This window comes from Vipera ursinii, assembly GCF_947247035.1.
Source record: "Vipera ursinii genome assembly, chromosome: 5".
Lineage (NCBI taxonomy): Eukaryota > Metazoa > Chordata > Lepidosauria > Squamata > Viperidae > Vipera > Vipera ursinii.
Window position 1 is genome coordinate 56,628,822 of NC_139518.1, and position 17,238 is coordinate 56,646,059.

At 37.9% G+C, this 17,238-nt stretch overlaps 1 protein-coding gene and 1 long non-coding RNA gene across 3 annotated transcripts in view; one reads left to right on the forward strand and one right to left on the reverse strand.

The window, feature by feature from the left end:
* Window positions 1-3,622, reverse strand: part of RAB11FIP2 (RAB11 family interacting protein 2) — a 36,931-nt gene extending 33,309 nt beyond the window's left edge. Inside the window, exon 1 of the mRNA XM_083363393.1 lies at window positions 2,462-3,622. Coding sequence (XP_083219519.1) covers window positions 2,462-2,811 — 350 coding nt within the window. The 5' untranslated portion in view covers window positions 2,812-3,622. The remainder of the gene's footprint in view (window positions 1-2,461) is intronic.
* Window positions 3,623-3,624: 2 nt separating this feature from the next.
* On the forward strand, window positions 3,625-15,613 carry LOC310640861. 2 transcript variants are annotated; one of them, XR_014492606.1, is made up of 5 exons: window positions 3,625-4,015; window positions 5,318-5,387; window positions 6,230-6,286; window positions 14,207-14,360; window positions 15,273-15,613. It is a non-coding gene; the product is annotated as an uncharacterized lncRNA (long non-coding RNA). The 2 variants fall into 2 exon arrangements; XR_014492607.1 differs by lacking the exons at window positions 14,207-14,360; window positions 15,273-15,613 and adding an exon at window positions 7,310-8,950.
* Window positions 15,614-17,238: the final 1,625 nt, after the last annotated feature.

Genomic DNA, 17,238 nt, shown 5'->3' on the forward strand with positions numbered 1-17,238 from the left:
TCTGATCTACAGTTTGGAACAGTTTGAAAACTTAATACTTTTTGTGTGATTTTGGTAGGCCTTAATAAAGATACTAATCATGCATGTTGAACCTAATAAAAGTATTGCTCAATTCTGAACTAATCCTGCATACTTTTATTGATATACAGCATTAAATAACACAAAAATATTATAAACTTGACATAAATGTTGTGCACAAAGAAAATAACTGTTCAGTTAGGCCACAGTCTCTACTTAAAAAGCCAAGATATGAACACACTACAGAAGCAATAAATGTACTATGTGTATAAACAAAATAACTGATATTTCATATCATTAGAATTGATAGTGATTGACCAAATAATATCACTATCAATTAAGGTGAAATTCAATGCTTCTTTTAACTACATAATTCTACTTAAATTAATGTGATGTCAGATCTGAAGTGAGTATATAAACTCCAAAATCAGGATATTCAAATATTGTGCAGTTAATCATTTAATATTTTAATACCAGTTTGACCTTAATCCTGATTTCAAAATGGTGGTGAATAAGGGAGGCAATTCAATACAATAAGGCTTGTCAAAAATCATGTTTTAATTATAAATGAAGATATTTAGAAAATATTTGTAAAATATTCTGTCCTTCCTAAATGTGTAAATAGATTTCACCGCTATAACAATCTTAAAATCTCTCTATAACAAACTGGAGTATGCTACATTTGATATGATTAAGGCAATAGGCTAGAAACTGGGAGACTATGAGTTTTAGTTCCACCTTAGACACAAAACCAGCTGGGGAACCTTGGGCCAGTCTCTTTCTCTCAGCCCAAGAAGGAAGCAATGGCAAACTACTTCTGAAAAACTTAGTCAAGAAAAACTGCAGGGACTTTTCCAGGAAGTCTCTAAGAACTGGACACAAGTCAATGGAAGGGGAAAAAAAACTTCTTTGTTTCAGAATTTAAATATTTACTATAATACATTAAACATAAATAAAAATGGTTTGTGATAAAATCTGTGTAACTTCATTCTCAAGGTTTCAATCAATTCACTTTTTTTTCAAAATCCAATACACTACTGCAGCTGAAAACCTAGACACACCTCATTGCTTTCCAACTAAATGGCCTTTTAGGAGGATAATTGATACTTGGGACAAATATATCTAATAAGAAAATGTAAACATTTCAAATGGAATTTTTCCAAATGTTATTTTCCAAATTCTGAAAAATGGAAAAGTTAAACTCATCCCAATTCAATAAAATAAAAGCTGTATGGATGGATCAGTTATCATATCCCTGTATTAAATTTGTTTAATACTGTTTATTAAAATGCTGCATCAAAAGCTAGATAGCATTGGAGTTGAAATGGTGGTTTTAATCTGTGAGATTTCCATTCAACCAAGGAGCTCATTGTGGAATTATAATCCAGTCACTCTAAGCCAGGGGTGTCCAACTCACAATGTCACGTGATGTGTTGCAACATAGCATGACTTTTTTTCCATTGCCAGCAATGGGATGGGCGCAGTTTCGCCATGACACATTCGGCCTGCGGGGCCGGCAGTTTGACACCCCTGCTCTAAGCCAAAACTCCATATAGGATTTTTGTTATTGTCTTACATTATTACGAAAATTGTGGAAATATAAAGTAAGTAAAGATATAATGAAATGAACATCACAACCAAGAATACTGTACCTGTATTTCCCAAAATATCACAAAAACATTTAGTGTATACACATACATACACACATATTGTACTATGTATGGAATAACAGGATAACATGAGTAGAAAAAAAGAAGCAACATATCTCCAAAAATACAGCATATTCTCAGAATCATGAATGTTACCCTGATTACACTGATGTGGAGAACATCAGTAGAAGTTTATAGGCTCTGATTTCAAGTCATACATCTTAGCTGCTATCAATAAATCAGACAAGAAAGTACATCTCTCAAATTTGTTACATACCATCCAAATAAAAGTTCTTGTTCCCAGATTATTCTACCATTGCTTATTGTCACGGTATATTCAGTGTATACCATCAAGTTATAAGCCATGATTTACAAGCCATATTTTCAAATAAAATAATCCCCCAAACCTCAATTGATTTCACTCTCTTGTAAAGTTACTTGTGCATAATCTACAGTTCATGGTTGATCCCATCAAATCGAAAAAACATTTTCAACTCCGTATGAGCAATGAACTATGGCTTTATGAGCAAGCCTATAAATTCTCATTGGCTCTGACTAATTGTACTTATAGTTATGTGAACAATTTGTGGAGATTTTAAGATAACCTTTTAAAAAAGGGTTGGAGAATATGTAACCTCTAAAGTTGGTACTCATTAATACCCATTAGCCCCAACCAACAAGAGCAGCGGTAGATTACAGAAGCCAGGGTTCAGCTATATCTCCTAAAACCACAGATTTGCAACATCTGCAAAAGATTACATTTCCAACACAAGACATATAAAAATAACACTTACTCTGTTTTCCTTCTCAGCTTGTCCTCAAAAATATCATTTAAATTAATTGCCACTTGTCCCAGAAACTTATCAAGCCCAACAAGAGACCTGTGCATGACTATCAGGTAGACAATGTATTTTTCAGAGTTGCCTTCCATCAGCAATCCAGGCAATTCAAATGAAGCTTCTTCTTTCCATATTGGATCAAGGGTTTTCTCCGCCACTGAAGTGGAGTATTTCTCTTTTCCCAATTGTATGATAGTGTATGTATCATTAGTGCCACCTTTGCCCTTTGGCTTGAGACCTTTGGCTTGAAGGACTGTGACCTGCACATGAGTTGGGAACCACTTTTGAGCTTGCTCTGCCAACATAGTAACGGAAGGGGAGTTTTTGAGTAACAATAGACACAAAAATAAAAGTACTGGGTCAGAAGGTATATTTCACAGTGGGAAAGCCTGATACGAGCCTTTCAGATAACTAAGCAACTCTCATTTTTGAGATTCTTATTCACTCAGCAGCATTAATGAAGTGGGCCAGGTTCCCTAACCTACCTGACCGTCCCTTCAGATTCCTTTCTGCGATATTAATTTTCAGCATTCCTCTGTAACCTTAAGAGAGAGTTCTGCTTCTCCATACCTCCTCTACTCAGGACAGTATTTGATTTTACCCTCTCTCCACCCGATTTTCACTCACACCCGGAAACTACGGCCTTTACATAAAAAGAAAAATACTTCCAACCCACCCCCCTTCCTCTACAATTTCGCACTTGCCCTGGCTAACACCCGTCAAGATTCCTCTGCCATCCTCTCCGGCAAATCCTGCTCGCAAAGCAACCTACACCTCTTACAACGCGAGCAGAGGGTGCGGGTGTCGGGCAAGAGTTTGGGTCTGCCGAAGACACGGAACAAGCTCCTGCGGAGGTAAACTGGACCCACTCCACCGGGGCTCTGCCAGGCCGCCCGTCCCCGGTACAGCTTTCTGGGGGGGGGGGTGTCCCTCGATATCCCCGGGGTTGGGGAAAAACAAAAAAGGCCGGCGAGAGAAAGCCGCCTCGGAAAACGGGAGGACGGTCGTGCGGAGGCTCAGCAGCGCGGTCGCTCAGCCGCCTCCTTTCCTTCGGCCGAAACGCTCCAGCCGCCGAGCCGAGGCCCCACTTCCGCCTTCCCCATGTTGCCTATCTGGGCGCCGCTGAGTGGGAGCGAATGAGCGGCGCCGCCTCTTTCCTTAGGCGGTCAGAGGGCGAAGGGTAGGGTTCAGGCGGGCCAGCCGCTTCCCCTGCCCTGCCTCGCCGGCTTCCAGCGGGCCCCGTGGTCGACGGGGTGGTGGTGGTGGTGGTGGGAGATCCGGAAGGATGGTGTGTTCGTTCACACAGCTCGCGCAGCCCGGCGGCCACGCGAGCCACTCCTCAGGCCACCGGTTGGACTGAGCCCCTATGCAGAGACTGGACTCTCTGCATAAGGACCGCTTGCAAGCTAGACTGTCCTGGGTGGAGATTTCATGTCTGGCCTGGTTGCAACGCAGTAATCGTTCAAGGGGCTTTGGGGATGGATTCGGTTTCAAAGATATTCCTGATTGGTTTGTAAAAACTTTTTTTTTTTTTTTGGCAGGATCCCATCTGGGTCGGTCACCGAGGTTTTGTCTTCCGAGGTTTCAAACTCGTCCTGGAGCCCACTCTTTTTTTTTTTTTTAATCTCAGTCATGCTGAAGTATCAAAGACACTACACAATGTAGGGCACAATATGGGCGAAGTTTGAATTGCACAAAGGCAGGCAAATTACAGCGAGAATAGAAAATAAACTGATCAGGAATAGCGTAGCAAATTAAAGAGGGGAAAAAATGAGTTAATGATATTTACTGACTAATGGAATGGTGGACATAATAAGGAAACTCGGAAACACCTTCAAAATGCTGAATTTTGTTGAGTTGATGTAGTTTAATAGTTAAGGTATTCAATGAGAACCAAATTCAGGTTTCCATATCTCTTTAGAAATCACTAGGTAACTTGGGGCCAGTTTTAGCCCAATCTGTCCAACAAAATGGATATGGAGATTAAATGAAGAGAGATCCAAATATGTCAATTTGTGCCCCAAAGGAAATGTAGGATGATGATGATGAGTCAAAAAAGTAGAGTGAAGTGAGTCCCTAAGACAAATTTTAAAAAAGAAAGCCATGATTGACATAACAATAGTGACATTTGTTGGGTTCACCTTGAATATAGGGACCATGATAAAGGCCTTATAAGAAAACCACAAATTTAAAAATAAAGCCATGTTTATTTAACTACTCTAGGAAAATATATTTCAAAATGTGAAACCAATAAAAGCGTATGCATTCTGCAAATACGTTCTAGATGATGGAATACAGACCTACAAGGTAATCTGTAGATTAGGGATTTTGGCTTGAATAAAATACTGTGATGTGACAACAGTTAGGGCAAAATTGGACTTTTATTTTGCTTGTATACTAGCTGTCAGAATTGACTGATACTGTTGTTGCAGTTAGCTGGGAATATTGTATGTGGCATGAGTGTGGTTAAGAGTAGTAGTTTAGTACATCTTTTATTGAGTCTGATACGTGAAAGGTTTAATTACCATAACCAAAGCTCTGATGACTAGCAGATATTAATATTTGTGCGCTGATATGGTATTGAATATTTCCAGATTCCAAGCAGTTTATGTCAGTTAAAAGATTATTCAGTAGAAATAAAAATGTCCACAGAAAATAATAGAGTATCCTGCAGCAAATATATAATACAGATCAATGTCTGATGCAACAGATGAGTGCCTTTTTGATCAACTTTCACAAGGCCATCATTGGAGTGGAGGTTGTTCTTAAGTGTAGGTGGTATGTCTGATATACTACTTTTACTGTCCTCAGGTTCTCTTCTAGCTCATGGGTATTGCCAGTTTGTTGCTCCTGGGAGAATTGCATTGGAATGTTGATTTTTGTAAGTCATGGGCACCAAGCCATATAGGCTTTGTAAGTTATAACTATCTCCTTGAATTTTCTGTGGAAACAATTGGCAACCATTATAGGGACTGCTGTATAAGTGTAATATGTCTACGACAATGAATAAAAAACACTACAGTTTTGAACCAAGTGTAGTTTCTGAGTTGTCTTCAAGGCAGCCTCATGTAGAGAATAGAGCAAAATGGTGATAATATCAAGAACTACCCAAATCCTCTTCTCCAAGTGGGGATGTATTCTTCCTAGTCAAAAATTCCATCTGTGTACCCCAACAGCAGTTCTGTCTTTGCTTGGGCTAAATTGTAGTCTCATTCATCCCATTAAGACCTTTGTTGCCTCCAGACACTGAGATGAGATGGAACACCAGCTGGGCCCAGAGTAACAATAAATACATACATTTATCATAGAGCATCCTGAATCAATGAATGACATCTTCTAGCATCCAACCCGAACACAAACTGAAAATGTGTAGATAATCTACCTATTCTAGGGCACTTTGTAGACCAGTTCCCACTACATATTCAACAACCTATTTCCTCAAAAGTTGGAGCCTGGATAAACACTATCAATAGGGCAATGAGTAGGACTCATAGGTCTTTGGCAAAATCCCCAAATGCCTTCCAAAAACCCTCCAGATTGATTGAATACCTGCGAAGACCCACCTGATGGGCCCCAACTCTGCAGGTGGCAGTTAGTCTTAATTGGCAAAAGTAATGCCATTGATATCCAAACCACAGCATAATTTCTCTGATATGAAAATGAGATTCAGCATACGTTTACTGGCATGTATCAATCCATTGCAATTGTATGATCACTTTGCAGGCCATGAACTCTGACATTTCCTGAACAATAGATGTTGAAGTCACTGAACACCAAAAGGTAAGGAGACAAACTTCAGTCTAGATGTTAATCTATATCAAGAAATATGAAGGTAGCAGGGCAACAAAATGTTTGGTATACCAGTAAGATCACATTTTGTCTCTATGGCCCAACATAGGCACTTGCATACGTTTTTTCAGGAATAGGGTCATAGAATATAAAAATGCCCTGTAAGGTCAAATTAATTATTCTTACAGCGTTGAGTTCAAAGTTGCTGTAAGACCAAAAGTTCAGAAATGCAAAAAATAAATATTGTGTACAAAAGCAGGAGAAAGGGAAAGAGTTAATAGGTCTGGATGAAAGTGTTCTGATCTTGTGGAGTGCAGTGGATGAAATAAAAAGGATATCTGTGGAGACTCAACTGTGAATGAATGAATTATAATGGCTTGGTGACTTGCTTCGAAAAACATGTTTTAAACATAAATCGATTCACTTGGGAGATGGAAAAGGAATGAATCAAAAAGCTTGACTAATTTTAAGATGCAAGACTTGAGACCATAAGTGAACAATGAGAAGTTCTGAATGTGGGACAGAACATCTTTGATAGTATCTAGAGTAGATCTTTTTTTAAAAAAATAATATTAAAAATACTAGTGAAAGAAAGAGTAAAATGATAACTAAATACAGGAAAATAAAGTATTATAACGGAAGTGAAATTAATTTCCCAACAGAACAAATGCAAAATAAATAAGTAAAAGTAGACCCAAGGAAAGGATATGCAAGCTACCTGAAATAGAGTGCAAAGTGGTGTATTGCAGAGTGCCACGGATGTGCGTGGAATTAACACTAATAACTATTGTATGAAAAATGATATTGGATGGAGTAATGAAGTAAAAAAAGACTGGATGAGAAAATGCACGTTAAAAATGATATTAAGATATTAAACAATATGCATAGAAGGCATTAAATAATGTATATATAAAAGATATTAACAAAACCGGGAGGGAGAATACTTAGCATTTTTATGAAATAAAAAAAATTGTTCTTGAATTTGGTAAGGAAGGCTGTATATGCTTTCAACAGAATGAATGTAAGGATAAAAGTGAAGTCATTTGGAATGAATGGAACAAAGCAGGAGTGTCCAGCCTTGGCAACCTTAAGACCTCTGAACTTCAACTCCCAAAATACTGCAGCCAGCCTGAGATGACTTAAGATTGGTTCACTTATGGTCTGAAGAAGAGATGAAAACAATGCTATGCAGCCAAGGGGAAAGAATAGCATCATAACATGTTCACTGCATGTTTGAATGGGTAGAGATATAATTTGCATACCTGCTTAACTATGAACTGTGTTAGAGCTTTTTAGTTTGATTACCTTTCCTTCCATTAACAAGACTAGCGTTTCTGCAATCTTTAAATCTCTTTATTAGAAATAAAAATCATTGTTTGCTGCAAAGCAAAGCTTGAGTTTATGGTCTGAGGATTGTTGGTTCATTCTTCTGGAATTAAAAAGGCAAAATGTATGTGTGATAACCACAAATGAATCTAATAATTATCCAGTGCACAAATAGATGATGTAATGGGATTTAAGTCAACAGACCACAAAACCACAATGTTAGCCTGAAGAACTTTTTAAAAAGTGCTCACATCATCAGCCCTTGATTAGCATGCATTTCTGTCTATAAACACATACTGTGAAATATTTTTGTGAAATATTTGAAAGGTAAGGCAAAATGAAAAGCAATGAAAGTTTATATTGTTTAAATGGTACAAGAATATATTAGCATATTTCCAGTATGTGTATGTGAGTGTATGTTTTTGTATGGGAATTACATTCAGGAAAAGAATATAAAATTGCAAAATTGAATGAGTGTACACTTCATGACTCAGTTACTGTGGCGATGAGTGCACTGTTGGAAGACGTAAAAGCAGTGGTGGGATTCAAATATGTGAACAACTGGTTCTCTGTGTGGATGCCGCTTCCGGAAGTCCATTCTGGGCCTGGGCAACAAAAAATTAGCTATCGCTTCTGCCGATCTGGTGTGAAGTGGCTGAATCCCACCACTGTGTAAAAGACAAGTTTAAGGACAAATCTTCATGGGAATAATCCAGCTGTATGGTTGCTAAAAGTCAACAGTGTCTTAATGGCACCTAATCACACTTTATGAAAATATTTTGGTTGTTTAAATATGATTCCCCAGTATACAGAAATATATATCTACTGGATGCAATCACATTTCCCCTTAACTGAGTAATATTAGATTTTTGTTAATGAAATATATCGAAAGAGTATTTCATGAGAATCTTTGGAATGATACTATTCAGCTAATGACCATTAACAAATTCATGGGTACATGTTAAATCAAATGATAGTTTGGTTGTTTATGCCTTAATGTTTAAACTCAGTCATTAAGGTTAGTAAACTTTATTGAATAAATTATAGTTTAAAAAACAGGAGATAAATTGTGTGAAAAACAGCTGTAGTTTTACTGATCTGGAAACCCATAAAAGTTAAATACCATACTTAAGTTACAAATCAATGGCTAAAAAGGTGAAATGAAATGAAAACAAAACTTTAAACTATCTGGACTACTTGAGAAATGTAATATTCTTTATTTGTCTTTATTTAAAATATTAGTAAAAAATTAATGACAGCTATTTATTTGATTGACTTCACTTAACTCTTATTTTTATGTATTATTTAAAGCATTTTATAAGGAATATAAACTCTAAGTTAATAAAACACTCTCAAACTATTCTTTTTTTATAAACAGCAATCAATACTTTCTGATAAATTACTGTCCATTTTTCCTTTGAGAAAATTTTTTGTGTACCAGAAACAAGTACTAAACAATTTTTTCCCATAAGGAATAATTAAATTCAATACATTCCCAAACCAAAGAGCCATGATAAAAAAGCACAAAAATATACAAAATAAACCACAGAAGCTAAGACCTCAAAGAGATACTCATAGGGCAAGACCTACTATGTGAATAATGTGTGATCCTTTGTTTTGGCTGGAAAGGGTAGCGAGTCATGAGGCAATAACTCTGACAAGTTCTAGCTTGCAGGTTGAGTATCAAACAAACAACGAGTATTGGAACAAAATTGTAATGTCAAAATAGGTTGAGAACCAAATTCGACCAGTTTCAAAGCAATCGTGTACTAAGGTATGACTATACCTCAAGTGGGCTAACTTACAGAATGTGTCCAATCCAATGGGTCCAATGTATTGTGACTCATGGTCACAAAGAAATTAAATTTGGTAAACTTGTGGCTACTTATTGGCTATTGCTGTACTGTTGTTGCAATCAAGTGATTGAAGAAGAAGAAAAGAAGAAGAAGAAGAAGAAGAAGAAGAAGAAGAAGAAGAAGAAGAAGAAGAAGAAGAAGAAGAAGAAGAAGAAGAAGGAGGAGGAGGAGGAGAAGGAGGAGGAGGAGGAGGAGGAGGAGGAGGAGGGGGAGGAGGAGGAGGAGGAGGAGGAGGAAGGGACCTTGGAGGTCATCTAGTCCAACTCCCTGCTCAGGCAGGAAACCCTATACCATTTCAGGCAAATGGCTGTCCAGTCTCTTCTTAAAAACTTCCAGTGTTGGAGCATTCACCACTTCTGGAGGCAGGTTGTTCCACTGGTTAATTGTTCTAACTGTCAGGAAGTTTCTCCTTAGTTCTAGGTTGCTTCTCTCCTTGACTAGTTTCCATCCGTTGCTTCTTGTCCTGCTTTCAGGTGCTTTGGAGAATAGCTTGACTCCCTCTTCTTTGTGGCAGCCCCTGAGATATTGGAACACTGCTATCATGTCACCCCTCACCCTTCTCTTTGTTAAACTACACATACCCAATTCCAGCAACCATTCCCTATATGTTTTAGCCTCAAGTCCCCCAATCATCTTTGTTGCTCTTCTCTGTACCCTTTCTAGAGTCTCGACATCTTTTTTACATTGTGGTGACCAAAACTGGATGCAGTATTCTGAGTGTGGCCTTACCAAGGCATTGTAAAGTGGGATTAGTACTTCACGTGATCTTGATTCTATCCCTCTGTTAATGCAGCCTAGCACTGTGTTGGCTTTTTTGGCAGCTGCAACACACAGTTTCAATATTCCATGACAGTTTCCCAGCAATTCTTGCAACCTCTCTCACCTCCCCCACTCACTTGGCTGCTAGAAAGGGAAAGAGAAAGGAGGGAGGGGAGAGGGAGAGAGGGAAGTAAGGGTGGAAGGAAAAGTAAGGGAGGGAGGAAAGATTTCTGATGCTCCCTGCCAGCTTTGCACAAGGAAACTCAATGGGGAAATCAGCAGAATTTTAAAGGCATTTTTTAAATATGGCATATTTGCAATTACTGTTTGTTCAAATATTAAATAAGATATAGAAAGGTAATTTATTTTGATATATTAGCATGTTTACCCAAGTGCACCTACCGTTTAAAACTTTTCTGTTTACAAAATGACCTTTCTTTTTTTCAGTAAACCTCTGTAGATTGAGGTTTTCAGCTTACTAAAGATCTTGGATGAAAATTAAAACCAGCCGTGCTATTATATCAGTTTAACCTGCTCAAAATAACATAAGTCAAACAGTATGAATTTTAAAAACCAGAAATTATTTGGGACGATTTGGTTTGTATTAGAATTAAACCTTTAATTGCTGGCCATTGTTTAAAAATGATCACTTAATTTTTTTATAGTTGGCTTTTTTTTACATTACAATTAACTATTATAAATAAAAAGATAAAATGTAATGCATAATTTAAGGAAAAAATAGAAAGTGCATAAAAATATTTAAAAAATAGAAAAGAAAGAAAAAATAAGAATATAGTAAAGAAAATAAAAGAAATATATAAAGAAGTATCTTCCCCCTTCATCACATATAGAAACAATTTTAGTAATTTATCAGCTCTCTTAAAATACAACAAATGATCTCTTCTTCCCATATCTCATTTCTATCTATAAATACATTCTAAATACATCCTTAAAGCCTCATTGTTCAGCCTTGGTTAGTAAAAATTCATTCAAAGTGCCATAGATACCACATATTTCTGTTAGCCTTGATCGGATAATCTCTTTAAATAATGTCCTAGAACTTGATTTCTTTTATTTTTTCTCACAAAATCCTTCAAAATTTTATCAGATCTGCTTTGTAAATCCAATGTAGGAAAGTTACCAATGTCATTCTTCTGGTTTATTATTTGTATTCCTTTTAATTAGTAAGACATCAGCTGGTTTCATTTCTATATCCAGTATACCATCTTTTACCATTTCATTCTTATAGCCAATCCTTTTTAATTCACTTTCAAATCAGACTCAATCATTCTGCTCAAGCCTGTCTGTCTTCCATAACATTTTTTTATAAGCAGCCTATCTATAATGGTAGATATTCGTTAAATTAACTTCTATTATTCACAAATATTTCTCAGTATATCCAATGTTGAAGTATTTTGCTCCATTCTGTATGAGCAAGTCCAATTTAAGTGTTCTTTGATAATAATAATAATAATAATAATAATAATAATAATAATAATAATAATAATAATAATAATAATAATATAAAGTTGGAAGGGACCTTGGAGGTCATCTAGTCCAACCCCCTGCTCAGCCAGGAAACCCTATACCATTTCAGACAAATGGCTGTCCAGTCTGTTCTTAAAAACTTCCAGGGTTGGAGCATTCACCGCTTCTGGAGGCAGGTTGTTCCACTGGTTAATTGTTCTAACAGTTCTAATTGTACTTAGTTCCTTCTAGTTCCATCTAGTATTCAGCCTTCAAAGTCCTATCCTATCATTTATTTTTAGAATTCAAATAGCAGCATTTTCCCACAGGAAGGATTCTTATAATTAATTTCAAAATCTTATTAAAATTTAAGTGGACTCTTAGTCCATTTGTCTTTCCAATTCAGCATTCTGATCATCCTTTTTTTTTAAAAAAAAAAGATTGTTTTAAAAAAAGTTCTTAACTTCATATTTAAAACTTCTTTTGCTAAGTGTTGAAGGAATGTGGTAAAACGTGATTGAAATGATCCTCATAGTTAAAAAGCAATTAAGAAGTAATTCCAAAAGTGATTAAGAAATGTATCTTGGTGAACTTTATGTTCATATAGGCTACATCAGGGGTGTCAAACTCAATTTCATTGAGGGCCACATCAGCATTGCGGTTGCCCTTAGAGGGCCGGGTGGGTATGACCTCGGTGGGCGTGGCCTACTGGGTGGGCGTGGCTAGAGTGCATATGGCCTACTGGGTGGGCGTGGCTAGAGTGTGTATGGCCTACTGGGTGGGTGCGACCAGCTCTACATCGTTCGCATGAAGGGTGCCTATGGGGGCCCAGGCAGGAGTGGGACAGATCTGAGGGTCTCTGGCAGAAGGAGGGTCTCTGGGCCAGGGCCAAGGCAGCGGGGGCCGTTCCCTCACTGTTTCCAGGATGGCTTCGTGGGCCGCATGAAACCACTTCGCGGGCCGGATCCGGCCCCCGGGCCTTGTGTTTGACATGTCTGGGCTACATTATGGTAGCTTTAGTTAAAATCCCTCAGCTTCCAGTTGCTTGATTCACAATTTGATCTCAAAAACTCCTGTTCCTGCAGTCTACTTATGAGGAGCTGCTGTCTGGAGTACATGTGGCAATCTCATAAGCTCTCCTTTTTTTCGGAGAGATCTACCAACGAGAAATTGACATCTAGCAACTGATCACAATATCAACCCCACTCTTTCAAAGACACCTAGTTTGCCATGAGTCCTCACCAGAGTCCCCCTGACCTTCTTTTTTGAGATCTAATAAAATCGTGTATTTTTAGTTCAGTGTATGGTTAGGGGAGAGTACATATTTTTAAATTATTATAATTTTATACTCTAAAAAATATCACTTAGCTTTTTGAGGTTTCAGTCAAGAGCAGTACTATTTCAAGTGGAAAAAATACAGTACAGCTCGTCCTCGACTTATGACCACAACTGAGCCCAAAATTTCTGTTGCTAAGTGAGACATTTGTTAAGTTATTTTTGCCCCATTTTGCCTGCCTCAGTTTTTAAGCAAATCACTGTAGTTAAGTTAGTAATACAGTTGTTAAGGGAATCTGGCTTTCCCATTGACTTTGCTTGTCAGACGTTCGCACAAAATGATTACATGACCCTAGGACACATTTTAAATATGAGTCAGTTGACAAGCATCTGAATTTTGATCACATGACCACAGGGATGCTGCAATGGTCACAACTGTGAAAAATGGTAATAAGTCACCTTTTTCAGTGCTGTTGTAACTTTGAACAGTCACTAAACGAACCATTGTAAATCGAGGACTACCGGCATTAAGAGAAATATATTCCTTTGTTATTGGCACCCATCAATTTTAAACCTTGAAAATACTCTTGAATTCCCATCATAACCAATTCTATTTCTTGGACTAAAATGAGGTAAAAGTTAAAGAAGAAAATGAAGAACCATATTATTTTTCTTTATGAATTATTTAAATAAATGTTAAATACTTAAAGAAACAATAGGTTAGTTCACTCACACACAAACACACATGATGTTGTATGTGTGATCTTGAGATTGTGGATTGAGTCTAAGATGCTGATGAAGGAATGGCAGATGTTACATTCCAAACATAATACCACAGGGTTCACAGCCAAATGCTGTTTGAACCATCCAGCTCTCTGAATTATGAAGTAAATTGATCTACACACTTTGGACTAATAATACATGAGAACTTTCTTCACTGGGCAAAAAAAAACAAAAATCCCAGTCGGAACCCAACTCCAAGTGAATCCAAGCAACTTTATCAATCAGACAACATGAATATCTTTCACCACTTCCTGTGGATTGCCCTCCCCCACCAACAGGATACAGGTTATTTTAAATAGGACTGCTGGGTAACTGTTGGGCAGCTACTGGGCAGATGCAAAAATATGGAAAAATAATTATATTATGCCATCCTTAATACCATGACGTGGGGCTGAATATGGGCTCTAACTTATGTCATATTGGATTCACTCTTGTTATCCTCCAGGTGAATCAGTTCATCTCCTGGAACTCCTTGGGATCAGTGCACAGAAGAGGCCACAAAGGAACAATCTAGTCCAGGTTTCAGTCATCCATACATTCCAGCCTGCAATCAAGGTCCCTGCCAATCTGCCTGACAGATCATCAGGGAAAACCCTAAGGTCTTTCTGGGATTCTGCAGGGTCCATTAATCACCTGGGGTGGGCTAGCTAACCTAACAAACCCTGCCTCTCTGTGGAGGTGTAAAGTCCCAGTGAGCCAGAGGGCAACCTCAGAGTGATTTGTCCGTGGCAACCAACTAACGGTAATATCCTCCAACGCCAGATCACCCTGCAATTGCCCTAAGACAAAAAACAGATCTAATATATGACCCCTGGTATTTGTTGGGCCATTTATTTGGAACATGTTTAGGGTTACCATGGAGGTCTTGAACTGGTTAGCCATCCCAGACTCAACATAAGGTGTCAGGTGCAAGATGCAAGGGCTGAAGAAAATGTTAGAATCTTTTGGAGAAAACAAGAAAAGCATGTACCAAGACACTGAATCCAAGGCCATTTATCTAATAAATGTAATGAATAGAGGTATAGTCCTCGACTTACATGTAATATAATGGTCATCTAATGGATAAATCATTGTTTAAAGAAAAAAAAGTTCACACAGGCATTTCTCTGTAGAGACCACTAGGAGCTGTTAATCTTGTTCCGTATATAACCAAACAAGATGAACAGCTCCTAGTGGTTTCTACAGAGAAATGCTTGTGCGAACTTTTTTTCTTTAAACAATGATTTATCCATTAGAAATTGAATTAGCCTCTGCGGTTACTTCAAGATTTCAATCCATCCTGTGACTTAGCCCAACAAGTGATAGAATTCCTCAGGAGAACAACACAAGATAACATTCTTCAGCTTTCTCAATAAGCAAGTTCTTTGGATTATGTTGATAAGAAGCTAATGAGTTTCCCAGATTTACCTTCTAAAATTGTTCATAAACATAAAGAGTTTAATCAAGTTCAGTTGATAGCAAAACAGAATGACCTTTCTCTCTATGTTACAATCATTTGTCTGTCCCTACAGGTGGGAAGAAAAAAAAAAAGATGCAAAGTTGCTACCAAAATGTTTCAAAATGAGACCTGAGTACACTAAGAGCCGGAAAAGAAACAGCAGTACTCTCAGTGAAATATGACATCTTTTTATATAAAATAAATGTGTAAATTGATAATTTCTTTAGCACTGAGGGAGGAAATGCAATATGCTGTTTTCTTATGTCTGCCCTGGAAATCTGTATAAATGCAGGGTTTTGTCTGTGGGGATATGTGTGTTTGTAGATAATAAATTGATCAAATTTAGAAACTAAACATAATTGCAGAAAACTTGTCATTTATATCTTTGGTACAGGTAGCCCTTTACTCAGCGACCCTAATTGAGCCCAACATTTCTGTTGTTAAGTGAAACATTTGTTAAATGGGTTTTGCCCCATTTTGCGTCCTTTCTTGCCACGGTTGTTAAGTGGCTCACTGAAATTGTTAAGTTAGTAACACAGCGCTTAAATGAATCTGGCTTCCCCATTGACTTTGCTTGTCAGAAGGTCGCAGAAGGGGATCATGTGACCCCAGGACACTGCAACCATTGAAAATATGAACCAGCTGCCAAACATCCGAATTTTGATCACATGACCACAGGGAATCCGCAATGGTTATAAGTGTGAAAAACAGCCATAAGTCACTTTTTTCAAACTTCTTGTAACTTTGAATGGTCATTACATGACCATTACAGTACATGTAAGTCGAGGACTATACCTCTATTCATTACATTTATTAGAGGGATTTGAATGGAGGTTATATTTCATGGCAATAAAATAACTTTATCTAGTAGCCTGAGACAACATTATGTTCTTGCTGCTCCCATTCCATCTCTAAAGAATGATCTACAGCAATGGTAAAAACCTCAATATATGTTGTTATAATCCCTCTCCCCAAAAATCAATAAGGGCAGTTCTTATCCTTATGCCATTTCCTAAACTGTAAGTAGCATGTGGTTTGATAAACAGGAACCCTAACAATTCAGGAAAGATGCAATTTAATTACAGATTGGATTCCCACCAACTCCAGCCTGGCCATTCAATTTTGAATTATTTGAACATGTTCATTTTCATTATGTATCTGTTCCACACTGGAGCAGGTCGGAGTACCAATTAGGTGAAAGTGGAAGTGGACTATAGGCTCTGATCAAGGGACATCAGTGCCAAGGATACCAAGACTGATACTACTCAAATTTATTTATTTATTTATTTATTTATTTATTTATTTATTTATGATTGATTGATTGAATGAATGGGACCTATATGCCTCCCTATCTACCAAAGGACTCAGGTTAGCTAACAACAATAAAATACAAGTAAAATACAAATATTAAAATTAAAATTAAACTATATCTATAGCCCCAACTACAACCAATAAAACCTTAAAACCATATTAAAAAAACCCTTATCATCAGTCCAGGTTGGCCTGTTGGAAAGAAATGTCTTAAGGTCATGACGAAAGGACCAGAGGTCTGGGGTCATCCGGAACTCCAGGGGAAGCTGATTCCACAGGGCAGGTGCCCCCACAGAGAAGGCCCTCCCCCTGGGGGTCACCAGCCGACATTGTCTGGCCAACGGCACCCTGAGGAGGCCCTCTCTGTGTGAGCGCACAGGGCAATGGGAAGTCGTTCCTGGGAACAGACGGTCCTGCAGGTATCCCGGGCCTAAGCCATGTAGGGCTTTAAATGTAAGAACCAGCACCTTAAATCTCACCCGGAGGGCAACCGGTAACCAATGCAGCTCATGCAGGAGGGGTGTAATATGGGAGTATCGGGATGCTCCCATCCTAACCCACGTGGCCGCATTCTGCACCAGTTGAAGTCTCCGGGTAGTCTTCAAGGGCAGCCCCATGTAGAGAGCATTGCAGTAATCAACACGGGAGGTAACGAGCGCATGAGTGACCGTACGTAATGGATTGGTAGTTTGTGCATTTACCCATAAAATAAAAATATGGCTTACTCA